Source organism: Mixophyes fleayi, chromosome 4 (assembly GCF_038048845.1).
Source record: "Mixophyes fleayi isolate aMixFle1 chromosome 4, aMixFle1.hap1, whole genome shotgun sequence".
Lineage (NCBI taxonomy): Eukaryota > Metazoa > Chordata > Amphibia > Anura > Limnodynastidae > Mixophyes > Mixophyes fleayi.
The window spans coordinates 62,399,757-62,414,524 of NC_134405.1; the positions used below are offsets into that span (position 1 = coordinate 62,399,757).

Here is a 14,768-nt window from a genome sequence, read left to right on the forward strand (position 1 = left end):
TGGGAACCCCCATGTAATCTGGGGAGCTGGTCCATTGCCTGCTGCCATTAGGGACTATAGTACTACATCACAGACAGAATACCAGTGACATGGGGCAGATTTCAGGGATAATTTACCTCAGAAAGTGACAGGATGATAGAAAGGAGCAGCACACAGGGAGTGTCTGTCAGCGTCCGACTGAGAGATATTACCCCCATAGAGCATGGGAGAGAGATGTTACCCCTGCAGAGGACGGGAGAGAGGTATTACCCCCACAGAGGAAGGGTGAGTGAACACTGCTGTGAGAGAGAGATGAGGGTGAGCTGGAGAGCCACCATTTTGGATGTGACCCATTGATATTCTGCCCATGTAGCCCTTAAGAACTGTGCAGGAGGAGACAGGAGATGTATATAGGAACTGTATATATTTATCACTGTAACAGTTTTAGAATGTGCTTGAGTGGAGCAGTGTAAATAAACAGTTTGTTTTGCAATATAGAGATGGTCTGGCGCCCGCATTATTGAGACATCTGATTGCACTGCACCACCCAATTACATCACTTGTGTCCCAACATCTTCACAGAGACTCTATAAAAAATAACCTGCATGTGCTGGGACCCTCTGGTCATCTACATCCACACCAATCAGGGAGACCGACCCGGATTTGGGGAGTCTCCCGGAATGTCAAGTTGGCAAGTATGAAGCACTTACAGGGACAAATCTAAACAGATTTCCTAGATATTAAAGTTGGCAACCATGCCAACTTTAATATCTTTAATAACTTTACCACAGGTAAAATCTATCAATGCTGAGCAATTAACACAGGTGCAGCTCTCCAGCGGTGATAGAACCACAAGTACCAGCATGCCCAGCCTGCCAGAGGCTGGAGGACCACAGGTCACTTACCTCTGTTTTGAAATATAACAGAATTATATTATGAGCACGTCTCCCAGATGTGACATTAGCAGGTAAGCCTGCAAAGCAGAAAAGTGTCCCTGCAAATTGTGTTTGTTTTGACAACCTTTAAAAGCCGCTTGCTAAAACAGACAAGGTGCAAAAATAATGTTTTATTATACAATCTTGGTCTTTATAATAGTAATGGAAAAAAACAAGCAATTAACTGCTCTCCCCTTAAGTGTCCCGTCCTCAGATGGTATTGGTGTGTTTTATGATCCTTCCTGTTGGTTTATGTAATGTCCATTTGATACCTGTATTCATGTGTAAATACACTTGAGATGCTGCAGTTAGTGTGAGGTTTTCTGTGATGTCCCTGTGTTTAGGACACTAATTGCAACAGTGTGCTGGTTTGTGGTGCATGGCAGTGGCCATCTTGAAATAGTCCATGAGGCAATCCAGGGCTGCTGAGAAGTGACTTTAAGATTTGGTTTCCTTCTCAGGTATGTCCTGACCCTTTATGACTTTACTGTATACATGAACGCCATTCTCCCCTTTTTTATCCATCTCTTTCTCTGCTTCCTGGAAGGTCATGTTATCGTATACATGAACGCCATTCTCCCCTTTTTTATCCATCTCTTTCTCTGCTTCCTGGAAGGTCATGTTATCGTATACATTAACGCCATTCTCCTCTCTTTTACCCATCTCTTTATCTGCTTCCTGGAAGGTCATGTTATCGTATACATGAACGCCATTCTCCTCTCTTTTACCCATCTCTTTCTCTTCTCTCTCCTGCTGCTGTAATAACACTGCTCGGTTCACGTTAGGACCTGCGTGTGAACAATGACCACAATCAGTCACATAATGGAATGCATGAAGGTTGGATGCTTTTTTTTAACAATATTGTATTTCTAACAATATTAGCAGCTGAGATGCCTTTTGTGGTGGATGATTTATTAAGTTTAGAAATGTGATGACTGTATTCAGGGGTGAAAGTTGACATTTGTGGGCCCCATAGCAAAATTTGATAAGGGCGCCATGTACCACCCAAGGGAGAAGAGAACACATATACACATGTGGCTTTGACAAGGGAGTCACCTCCCTCAAATGTGGGCACGAGAGCAGATGCACCCCTAGATACAGGCCCGCATATAAATTCTCTCTAGGACACATTTCTTTGCTGTCCCGTAACCTCACCCCATCTCCATAATCTTCTACAGTCTAACAATTTTCTATATCCCATATGTATAAAATAAATAGATGGATATTATTCAGCACTACTTTAGTCCACAGTTTCATTTATTAATTAATAAATTATTATTAGGAAACTATGAAGAATGGTGTATTTCACAATTAATGCTTAAAATTAAATAAAAATATATAAAATCTATGTGGAAGAATAATAGAAAACACAATTAGAGCTCAAGTGTACTCTGGTCTACAATGTATACAAAGCTTATACTATTTTATTGTGTACGTGTCTAATATACTTTAGAAATTAAAAAAATCTTCTGTAAGATTACTGGCCCTATTTATACCTTTTATGTTCCTGAGCTATTGTGTACCATACTTCATATACTGCGATGCTCCATACACCCAAGACTGTAGAATACCATATAAGTCATCCACTCAGAAGAGTATATAACAATTTTATATCTAATACATTCAGTTGGTGGTATTATTGGGCACATGATTTAACAGTAGAACCTTACACATAGGTAGAACCTGACACGTTACAGAAGATCACTGCCCTATCCGGATGAGGGAGTGAAGAACAGATTTGTAGGTTTTATTGCCCATTATTACCTAAATACGCTACACTGTTTATCTTGCTGACTTGAGAGCTTCCTATTCAGGGCATGTTATTACAATGCCTATTTTTCTTTTATCTAAGTGTATCAGCTAAACTGCTAACAGCACAGCCAATACTAACTTACCAAAGTAGCTGAGTGCGACGGGCAGGAAAATGAGGCCATGTACAAGTCCCAGCAAAGTTATGGTAAGATTAAGTCGGAAGAAGAAAATCTGAATTAGCTGAGCTTTGGCAAATGCTAGGACGATGATCCCGGGGAGATTGGTCATTGCTACTCCAGCAAACACCTGTTTTCAAAAAAGGGAGAATGAATCAGGGACCAAGATAGACATTGTGTTAGCCTATGCATAGAAGTGATATTGTCTGTGATACTTGTCCTGCCTCATTTTTCCTGAAACAGCCAGTTATATTCTCTCCCCATATGCTGGCTGCCTATAGTTCCTCTGAACTGTTTCCATATCTGCTACTTCCCGTGCCTTATAGATCTTCCTATCCAAGCAATCTACAACATGTGGCAATTTTTTATCCTCCTCACAAACCCTGTACTCCCCCAGTTTCATGTCACCCTCACCACATACACCACCATTTTGCTATAGATCCCATCCCATGTACTTACAGCACTGCCCATATAGATAGTGGCGTCTTTTGCTCGAGCCACTTTGGTAGGTTTGTTGCTCATGGCAAAGGAACGAGTAAGATGGGAGACAAACTCGACTGAGATCCCAATGGCCTGTAGGGAAATGACAAGGAATTAAGTCGGAGGGGAAGGAAGACATAAGTCATAAGTGACAGACATGTTATGAGAAAGGACAGGGAGGTGAGATAGTGGGGGCCAGTCACTTTGAGAGCAAAGAAACCTGGGAAAGGAAACACAGAGGAAGGGAAGAGGAGCATCCTGATAAGGTAAATAAGTTGAGGAACATTTGTAGGGGCAGTAATAGGAAGAAAAGTACATAAAGTGAATGGTAACTGACGAGTGATAGGAAATGAATCAGGGGAACAGATGAATTAGAGAGAAATAGAGACAAGAAAGAGAGAAATAAGAAACAAACACACATAGGCATTAAAATACCATCACCTACACATAGTGGAGGCAGCCATGTTGTGGGTTGAACCATTATTCAGGAGAATGAGAAGTGCCTCATTACCTCCGTGATGTTAATAGTCAGTGGTTGAAGTGGAAATTTAGAAGTGGTGGTGTGGAAAATGTATGTGAATGGAAATTGATAGTATTACAATGAAGGCAGTAGGACAATTGCTGGTTTGGCATACCACCCCAGCCCCCACTGTTCCTAGTAGACTGATAGGCTTCATTCTCATACCCACACAATGGCTGCCTCTGCTGTTTATAGGCAACAGGTGCACTAAAGAGTGGTTACTGACCGTCACCAGATTGATGAGAGAGATGGCATTATAATCTATGCCCCAAAGAGTCATAACGCCAACAGTGTCTACGATGATCATGAAGATGGTAAACAAGTTAATGAAGCCGGAGCGCAGGTCCATGCCCAGCAGGATGCAGCAGACAGCAAAGGTTGGCAGCAGGCAGAGGGCCAGCGTGAAAAGCCCCTCTTGTACGATGGTCAGATACTGCTCATAGAACACGTATGTGATCCTGTGTAAAGAGGTGTTGTGAGTATCAGAACATGGGCACCACAAAGTATGTATGGGTCCATATGTTTTATCCATGGCAGAACATTGCTATCACTATATTATTGGGGTAAAACCCAATAGGGCACTTCACATACAACAACACACATATGGGTAATATACTTAATGAAACACCCAGAGGAATAATAGAAAGACACATTGAGCCTGTTTCAGAGTGGGAAGCAAAAAAAAGTATAACTTGCAGATGAAATAGTTTCACACTCTCTAACGATCTCTCGCGCCTATACGACCTCAACTTTAAACCACTTCTTGGGAATCTCCGGGCTGATTTGAGAGAGTGGCAGAGCAAGAATTTCACATGGATAGGTAGGGTTAACATTATAAAAATGAATGTTCTACCTCGACTTCTCTACCTTATACAGACGTTACCTATTTTAATCCTCGACTCCTGGTTTCAGGGCATCCAACGTTTGGTGCGGGACTTTGTGTGGAGTGGGAGGCGCCCAAGATTCAAGCACGAAACTTTATTTAGACGAAGACACTTGGGGGGTCTCCAGCTTCCCCACATACCCTCATATTATGATGCTGCAATCTTAAGAATAATGGAGATGTCAGTTCAAGAGGGTAGGAAACAATGGGTAGCGATCGAATCATCATATCTCGACTCCTCTAGTACTACGTTAATTTGGTTAACCAAATTACCCAGAATCTCGCACCCTACCCTAGGGCCCACTCTTATTAAATGGTCTAAGTTAAGAACTCTTACTCATATATCATCTTTAATATCTCCACTAACGCCATTGTTCAATAACCCTAAGTTCCCCCCTAGAACTACTCCATTAGCGTTTAACCTGTGGTTGCGAGCAGGAATCCATCGTGTCGGCCAGTTGGTGGGAGCTACTGAGGTCCTCTCATTTGTAGAGATTCAAACTAAGTGGAAACTACCAAATATAGAGATCTGGCGATATCTCCAGCTTAAACATTTTCTCTCCTTTAGTCTCTCAAAACATGATATCAATAGGAATTTGACAGTCTTTGAATCCCTTTGTAGCAAACCTCACCACACCCCACACTCCTTATCGACTATCTACAAACTCTTAATCGAGTTTAGCTTTAGATCTCCCCTGAAATTCCTCTCGGAATGGGAAAGGGATCTAGGAATAGAACTACGAGAGACTGATTGGTCGAAAATTTTCCAGGCAATCCATGCTTGTTCACCTAACGTCTCAATATTAGAGACCCACTTTAAGGTTCTTACCAGGTGGTACAGATGCCCGGGACATCTTGCAAAAATGTTTTGCGGACTGTCTAGTTCCTGTTGGAGATGTAGTTCAGGATCAGGATCTTTATTACATATCTGGTGGGAGTGCCCCGTACTAAAACCCTTTTGGTCACAGGTTATAGACATCACACGGAAGATGCTTGGCCAGGCTATTCCCGATACCCCGGTGTACTGGCTCCTCAATAAAGTAGATATGCCAATTTCCTGCTTTAAAAAATCTCTGTTAAAATTTGTGATATCAGCCGCCAAGGCAGTCATACCTGTGAGATGGAAAACAACCACGCCACCAAATGTTCGGGATTGGATCAGGAGATTAGAATATTACAGGTCCATGGAAGAATTATATTTGTCAGATAGGGACTCTTTTGTAACATATTATACTATATGGAGACCTTGGCTGGACTTTATAGATTCGCCAGAGTTTGCGGCCTTGGGCTTATCCGTCTGAAACATGTATCTTTAGGTTACAGGGGTGAACCAGCCGTCTGTAATGGTTGGATTAGGCTATGTTTTATATTTCCTCTGTATATGCTGTAGGCCTTTTATTATTATGATGACTTGCATCATGCCATCCCCCATTCTTTCCTTATGTTTCTTTGTTATATCCCCGCCCCCCTGTCTGTCTTTATGTTTTATATGTCAGGTCAGCTATACCCACCTTTCGTGGATGGGAATGTTCGCACTCTCTGACACATTTAGCCACCTTTGGCTTAGTACTATGTTGTTATGATGTTATAATCTCTTTATTATTCGCCATCCAAAACGAATATTGTTGAAATTGCATATATGTAACCTGTGTTTGTTACTAAAAACCTCAATAAAATCTTATTTTAAAAAAAAAAAATAGTTTCACACTAAAAATGCTTATTTCTGCCCTTAATTAAGTGACGCATATGGAGGACAAGGTCACCAGGGGGGGGGGGGGGTGATCTAGTATAGTGATGGTGGAGTGTCACATAGCATTGTGCCATCAGGGGAATCTTAGCCAGCACTGACTATGGGAGCCCCACATGGGAGCCAAAGTCTATAAAGTCTCTGGCTTCCTGCAATTGGAATGGTAGCCATCTTGCTGGGGACCCGAGACAGGAGGCTCCCCCGGCATTCGGGAACGGTTGCATTGAGGACGCCGCTAGGCTGCAAGATTGGAGTAACCCATTAGTGGGGTAAGTAAACAAGGATCCCCACTATCAGGATTACCCAGGAAGGGTCACCAGATGGGTGGGTGCGTGGTGGTTAGGCTAACTATTAATGAAAGTAGGGATGTAAACTCCAATAACAAGAAGAGCCCTAAATAAATGTTTAGAGTCCCCATGACAGTTGAAGTGTGCCCTGATGTTAGAGTCCCTGTGGGGGATGGAAGCAGCCTGCAGAGAGGAGAGCACTGTGAGAAGGCAGTGTGGCTAAACTAAGTACAATGCTCTGAAGCAGACATTTGTTTAAAACTGGAAGTAGCTGATTCATAGTGCACAGCAAGATACCGGCTTCAGGAGTACCCCAGAAACAACATCACAGCAGACATAGGTTGACACTACAGCGTGAAAGACAGTGAGAGTCTGAGAGCGGCTTCTACCAGGTACCCTAATGAGTAGCCCCTTGGAAAGACCCCCATACCATGAGGGGGCGTCGCTGCACGGTGCAGAACAACTGTGGGATGGAAGTCCTGAGGATCTGTAATTGTCCGTTTGTATGCCTGTTATTCGATGAGCTGATCAAGTTTGAAAAGCCTGTGTAATGCAATCTGTAGTCTGTGTTTGTGAACTACCGTTACCAGCAGCAGTGGCTGGTATGTAACGGCTGTAAAATTTCTACTGTGCAGGAGTGTGAGGGAATGATGAGAAAGTGTTACCATCTGCTTAGATGGCCTGGCCCCCAATATTATTGTCATTGCACCATGCACACACTAGTATCCACTGCACACCATGACTGTGTTAAATACCCGTGTATTCGGGGGAAGAGGGGGGGGGTCATCCTCTGAAACTGGTTGCCTGTACCCACCAGCTAGCAGTGGCAACAAGGACTGCATGTAGTTACATCATGTATTAGATCAGGTCACCAGGGGCACCCTTCACATTCAGAGTTGGAGATGCGTCCAGATCTGAAAAAGTAGCACATGCGTCCTCTTTACTACAGACACACCATTCAGACACTGACGTCCCAACAATGTAATAAACTTTATATTTTATATGTTACAAATGCTATGAAGCATAATTTAATCTGGAATAACCTATCTAATGAAGTAATAACAACTGCCCGTCGTGTGTCCCAAAATAAAATTTAAAAAATGTATTCCTACAAAACGCTCGCAAAATCCTAATCTATGCCCGAGAGACTACTAAATAAGCCTCTACAAATCATTTGCAAACAGCTATTTATAAGTGATTCGCTAGTTCCGGTGGTCATCATCATAACTATCCGCTACTTACACCTGCCTCTGACCACACGCAAATAAAACAACTTTTTCTGCCATATCTGTGTCTTTATCCCAGTCTGAATTGGTGCGTAATTGCTCAAAAACACCCTTACTGTATATTAGAACAGCCATACCCTCCTACATTACGCCTCTTCCATCGTAAAGGAGTCATAAGTGCCAAAAAATTGTAGGTGTGCATCACTGCATTTTGCATATGTAGACTTCTGGGCGTGCACAGTGCGAAAAATGCAAGATACGCTATGCAAACGGGCGTATGTCCCATTCTGAATCAGGTCCAATATGTCAAGAGGGTCCCTGTATGTATATATTGTAAGGAGCACCCAGAATTAAGAAAATTATACACTACAGAAACAGCATACTGAAAAGGTACAAGTCGGGATCGATAGCAAATCTGAAAATGGTGCAAAAATATCACTCACGTGTACGGGAAGACTTCAAAATTCGGATCTGTGCCATTCACCTTTCTTAAAGACTTTGTGATGTCCGCTGCCAGTTCTCGTGTGTATTTCAGGGCACCTGTATATTCTTGTGAGTTCTTTAAAGGAGAGTGATACGCCATGAAACGCGTTGCTGCAGGAGAATTCCAAGCCAAAGAACATTTATGAAGTGGGTTCCAGTGACATAAAAGGTCGCTTCATACACACAACGTAGAAAAATCTACTTACCGATTATCTCTCCCTGATCATTGAATTTAACAGCAGTATCATAAGCACCCAAACCCCTGCAGAAAAATAACATATTAGGTGCATATAGACTCTGCGGCCAATATACAAAACTGTCCCTGACTGTGTACCTGTATGTTGGACATTTTTTGGTTATACTATATATATTTAGTTTGGTTATATTAAATGTTAGCACTAAGAATGTGTGTCATGTATAACAGGCACGTGAACTAGGTAAAAAGGTGTATGTCATATAACAAATACATATAAGTCTTATCATGTAAATAAATAAGACTCAATAAGACTGGTTTAGATTAATATGTTTGTGTTACCTCAAATATTTATCAATTTAACCCACTAAACATTGCTCTGTCCCTAGTTTCCCCACATATTTCTATACTGAATACACCTTAGTTGAAAGATGTTATTTAAAGAATCTGACTCAATTTAGACAAGATTAACAGAGCTGTGAAATAGGTGAGGAAAACTAGCAGAGCACAATGTCCTGTGATAAATGGGTCATGTTGGGAGCTAGGCATTATGTGCTATTTACAACTATTACACAAATAGTCGACATCACTGTGGGTGTATTCCCCAAATGAGTGCAATTAAATAGAATAGATCCCCTTGTGATCCACTAACTCAGACTAAACACCAAGTGGCTGGTTCTATCCAACAGCGCATATGTGGCTTAATAGGATTCTGGTGTTCGTGCTTGAGCTTATCGGCTTATGTCCCATGATCTACCAAGGTTTCTTGTATTACCTTATGGAAGTACCATGTAATGTTCCTGTTCACTTACCCCTTGGAACATTTCAGATTTGGATAGTCTCCCAGAAAAAGTGGCAAATATTTTTCAAATTCTTCCAACGTTGGTCTCAGGGGCCCAGTCGGAGTTCTCATACACCTTCTTATACATCCAGGAACCGCTGTTTTTAAAGGAAGGGGATAAATATAAGCACTTTATAGTGACAAGACCAACACAATAAAGTGCACGGAAATCAACACACCACAAGCGAACTTCACTGTGTCCAGGGGAAAGTTCACCCGCTGTATAGAGCAAGTATACTACAACCACTCATCACTAAGCAACATCTAGGGCTAGATTTACTAAGCTGCGGGTTTGAAAAAGTGGGGATGTTGCCTATAGCAACCAATCAGATTCTAGCTGTCATTTATTTAGTACCTTCCACAAAATGACAGCTAGAATCTGATTGGTTGCTATAGGCAACATCCCCACTTTTTCAAACCCGCAGCTTAGTAAATCTAGCCCCTAGTGTTAAAATGTAAGCAAAGATTTATACTTCAACGAAGAATGTAGTGCCTACCTCGGATTTAATTTGAAATATACTGTAGATTTCTTTAACTGCATACTGTCCAGCAACTTTGCTAAAATAATATTGAGTTACATGTGTCTCCATATAGGTCACAGAGACAGACTGATGGAGTTCTTAATTTAGCTCTGCTGTATAAGTAAATAGTAGTATTAGATCATTTGTTCATAATGTACAATGTTGAGTGGTGTAGTATTCAGTGATATATTCTTTATTTGGAATAAGTTCATTTTTCAGGGAAAGCTTGACAGATGGCTGTGGATGTCTCCAGCAGTACTACGCAAGATCTGGGGGTAAATGTATCATACTCTGGTTTCTTCAACTCGCGGGAGTTCGGCGAGATGACAGCTAAAATTTAAAGCGGCGCTGCCTTGTAAAGACAAGTTTCCCTTTACAAGGCAGCGCCGCTTTAAATTTTAGCTGTCATCTCGCCGAACTCCCGCGAGTTGAGGAAACCAGAGTATGATACATTTACCCCCTGGAGTGATTCAACAGCTGTTGAATCACTCCAGATCCAGAACAGAACAGCTGATGTTTTATATTTGAAGAAATGAAATGATCACTTGAAAATATGAGCCGCTAATATTCCAAATGCAATATTCCAATGAAATAAGTATTACCAGTACTTTACACTAAAGAAAAAAATATAGAAGGTAAAGAATAAAAGATATAAAAATACATGAGATTTGAATGGTTTAAGAAGTATGGAGCAGTAGCCACAACTAAACAGAACTGAAAAAAATTATAATACAACCTCTACAATATTATTTCAGCAAAATGGCTAACTAGGTACATCATGCTAAGTATTATTACTATTATTATTATTATTGTTATTATTATTATTATAATTATTATGTCTGACAGTTTCAGTTTATATGCATTTCTTTTAATTAAAAAGAACTGAACCATGATTTTTCATAGTGTCCCCTACAAAGGTCTGCAGCAGTGTTTGGAATGTGCGATACCTCTCTACAATATCCTAGTACTTACTGCTGGTGGAGGAGCAGAATGTCCCATTTAATAACAGTCTGCAGCAGTCCGATGAGGGGTTCAGCCAGTCTATGAAGTCATCCACCCAGGAGGATGCTGGGACGGCCACGTAAGATCTGGGGAGAGACAATGGTACAAAAGAATGATGTGTGTATTTGGACAAGAGGAGGACAACAAAGGTGAATACAAATCAGGAACTGTAATAGGCCTTATAGAATAGCAAGCTTACCTCCCATCAAATTGAAAGTGAAGCGTAAATCAGGATTTTGGGTAAAAGTGCAAGAATAGTAATCTCCCCATTATGTTTTAACCTGTCATTATTGTTTCTACTGGTAGGTATGGTTAACCCAGGTGAGCTGGGTTAACCATACCTACCAGTAGATACAATAATTTTTAATTACTAGTGTAATATATTCATTTATTTTGAAGGGATGTGGTAAAATATACAGCTATGTGCCAATAGCAGGTGGAGGACACTGTAAAAGCCTAGATGGGGCAAAAATTTTAGTTAGAGCTTAACCATAATGTCTAGTAGGCAGGATAGATAATTAAGCACATGTGAGACGGGAACCATCTTTTCTGGGGTAGTTAGAACCCAATAAAATGCACTAAATGGCAATTATGAAATAACTCTTAAAAATGGCTGGCAAATGCAACTTTTGGGGATACAGCACAGCTATAAGGTGAATAATATTTTACTGCATCCATCCCTCTGTGGCATGGAAGTTGCAAATTGGATCCAAAAAATGAATGTAATATACAATAGCACAAGCTAGATGGCCCATCATAAGGTTCAAAGACTATTTATGAATTGTACATAATCAAGTAGCATGATTAGATTAGAGTAACTGCAGAAAGGTGACAGGGCTGTCTCAAGAGATAATTGGTGACTCAGGGTGTGAATATTAGATAACAGATGGGTTGAATGAAGAACAAGGAATAACAAAGATAAGGTAGAGCTAGCAACGTCAGAATTACATGTAAGTTGTCTCTACATCAGGTTTCACCCTCGGTGGCTGCACACGCCAGGATTTTTGTAATATTCCCACTTAAGCTCCCTCGAGTTAATCACCAGCTCTTGATTATGATTTAGCCACTTGTTAAAGAAAATAGAGACTGGAAATATGGCCTGTGCGTAGCCCCAACTGATAACCAATAATCATGAATGTTTCACCTGGGTGGAGTCAGCATAGGACTGTCTTTTCACTAGTTTTCTCTCCTGCTCTCCAAGCTTGCTGAATCCATAAAACGACCTATACTTCTGAATTGCCAATAAGATTGCCATTCATGGAGCAATAGGGCTTAAGTTGAAAACACAACTAATCTGATCAAAATCCAGTTGGGACCTGTCAGATTTTGATTGGTCTTGTTGGAAATTTTGATTGGTAGTTGACAACTATTTGCCCATGTATGGATTTTGCTTGTTGGACATTTAAGTTTATGTACTATTCCCAACTGTACAGCGCTGTGGAATTTGTGACACCATATAGTCCATATAATCATTAAGCTTAAAAGCTTAATCACCTCCTCACGTGGAACCGCACTGAATTAGGAGATCTGCCGGTGTGAGGCAGTTGTACTAAAGAAGTGCAGTGCCCCAATTAAAATATACATTTTTTTTAAACAATTTAAATAAATATAATTTTATTGATAATGAAAGGTTTAATATATATCGAGGAGTCCTTGCTTATTGCTGAACATTATTACCAAACATAACGCAAAAAATTAAAATCGTTAAACAATCACTACACATACAATAAAGAAATATAAAGAAATAATTGTGAACCAATTTGTATCCCCTAATACCATTTTTTGTAACCAAATTCACCTGCAGTATCTGGTTAGGGTGCCCACTACTGGCTGTTAACAATATAACAATGGTTATACCGAAGCTCACTAAATAATATGTTGTATACATCACACTTGCTTAGCAGAACAGCACAGGTGGAATGAGTTGTCCTGGGACAATGGGTGGCACTTACCGATCAGAATACTCAGTGGCATACCGTATCTTCTGTGTCAGTGAGTAGTCATCGCAGCCAGCACTGGAGCAGATACCATTCATTCCTTCTATACTGGAAAAGTTATACCCAGATTTGGTCACAAAGTATGTGGGGACACCAACCTCAAAATACACGTTGAGATGGTTTAAATACTCCAGCACATAGGAGTCCTGTGGAGAGGTAAGTCAGGGAGGCATTAGCTGTATAGTGATTTGCACAAAGAATTCTCTATGTATAAATGTATAGGGCTCACATGTGGGCCTGTTTCCCAGGGCAGACCACTTTTTTTCCAACAAAATATTTAGCGTACAATAATTATTTTCCCAAAATATTATCTCCCGATGAACCAAAATATACCAGACCAGTGGGAATAGGCTCTTATAACAATTTCCCCTTATCTGGGACATTAAAAGACCTATGGAGTGAGTTTTAGAGCCACAGCACACTTCAGGTTACATGTGTGCCATGATTCTTTATGTCAGAACAGTAATTAAACAGAACTGCCAAAGAAATGTAATATTTACCAGGGGGACAGACAGCTCCTGATTTAGACCCACACGAGAATGCATCATAAAATATATCCCACAGCAGAACAGGAAGATGAAAAGCACCATCTGTGGACAGAGGAGGAGACATCAGAGAGATAAGTGGATGAGTACATGATATGTACAGAGAATTAAAGAGAACCTGTAAATATCATAAACTGTGCAGTGGAATATACAACTAACTGCATGAAGTGGATAAAACAGCAACGAACAATAGCTGTGTACTAGATTGCACCGTATGGGATATGAAATGTATGCTGGATTGCACCGCAGGGAATATGAGATATTGTGCAGTGGATTACACAGTATGGGATATGAGATGTTGCGTACTGGATTACACAGTATGGGATATGAACTCTTGTGCAGTGGATTACACAGTATGGGAGATGAGCTGTTGTGCGGTGGATTACACAGTATGGGATATGAGATGTTGTGTACTGGATTACACAGCATGGGATATGAGATGTTGTGTATTGGATTACACAGTATGGGATATGAGATGTTGTGTACTGGATTACACAGCATGGGATATGAGATGTTGTGTACTGGATTACACAGTATGGGATATGAACTCTTGTGCAGTGGATTACACAGTATGGGAGATGAGCTGTTGTGCAGTGGATTACACAGTATGGGATATGAGATGTTGTGTACTGGATTACACAGCATGGGATATGAGATGTTGTGTATTGGATTACACAGTATGGGATATGAGATGTTGTGTACTGGATTACACAGTATGGGATATGAGCTCTTGTGCAGTGGATTACACAGTATGGGATATGAGCTGTTGTGCAGTGGATTACACAGTATGGGATATGAGATGTTGTGTACTGGATTACACAGTATGGGATATGAACTCTTGTGCAGTGGATTACACAGTATAGGAGATGAGCTGTTGTGCAGTGGATTACACAGTATGGGATATGAGATGTTGTGTACTGGATTACACAGTATGGGATATGAGCTCTTGTGCAGTGGATTACACAGTATGGGATATGAGATGCTGTACAGTGGAATACACAGTATGGGATATGAGCTGTCTGTTGTGCAGTGGATTACACAGTATGAGATATAAAGTATTGTGTACTGGATTACACAGTATGAGATATACACTGTATGATATGACCTGTTGTGCAGTGGATTATACAGTATGGGATAGGATATGAGCTGTTGTGTACTGGATTATACAGTATGGGATATGAGCTGTTGTGCAGTGGATTAC

The 14,768-nt window shown here is 40.8% G+C and overlaps 1 protein-coding gene across 1 annotated transcript in view; it reads right to left on the minus strand.

The window, feature by feature from the left end:
- Positions 1 to 1,087: 1,087 nt before the first annotated feature.
- Positions 1,088 to 14,768, minus strand: part of LOC142151515 (NPC1-like intracellular cholesterol transporter 1) — a 30,503-nt gene continuing 16,822 nt past the window's right edge. The window contains exons 11-20 of the mRNA XM_075207245.1: positions 13,523 to 13,612; positions 12,978 to 13,168; positions 10,996 to 11,111; positions 9,474 to 9,600; positions 8,675 to 8,730; positions 8,429 to 8,579; positions 4,069 to 4,300; positions 3,302 to 3,415; positions 2,810 to 2,972; positions 1,088 to 1,702 (exon numbers count right to left, since the gene is read on the minus strand). Of these exons, the coding sequence (XP_075063346.1) occupies positions 1,353 to 1,702; positions 2,810 to 2,972; positions 3,302 to 3,415; positions 4,069 to 4,300; positions 8,429 to 8,579; positions 8,675 to 8,730; positions 9,474 to 9,600; positions 10,996 to 11,111; positions 12,978 to 13,168; positions 13,523 to 13,612 (1,590 nt within the window). The 3' untranslated portion in view covers positions 1,088 to 1,352. The remainder of the gene's footprint in view (positions 1,703 to 2,809; positions 2,973 to 3,301; positions 3,416 to 4,068; positions 4,301 to 8,428; positions 8,580 to 8,674; positions 8,731 to 9,473; positions 9,601 to 10,995; positions 11,112 to 12,977; positions 13,169 to 13,522; positions 13,613 to 14,768) is intronic.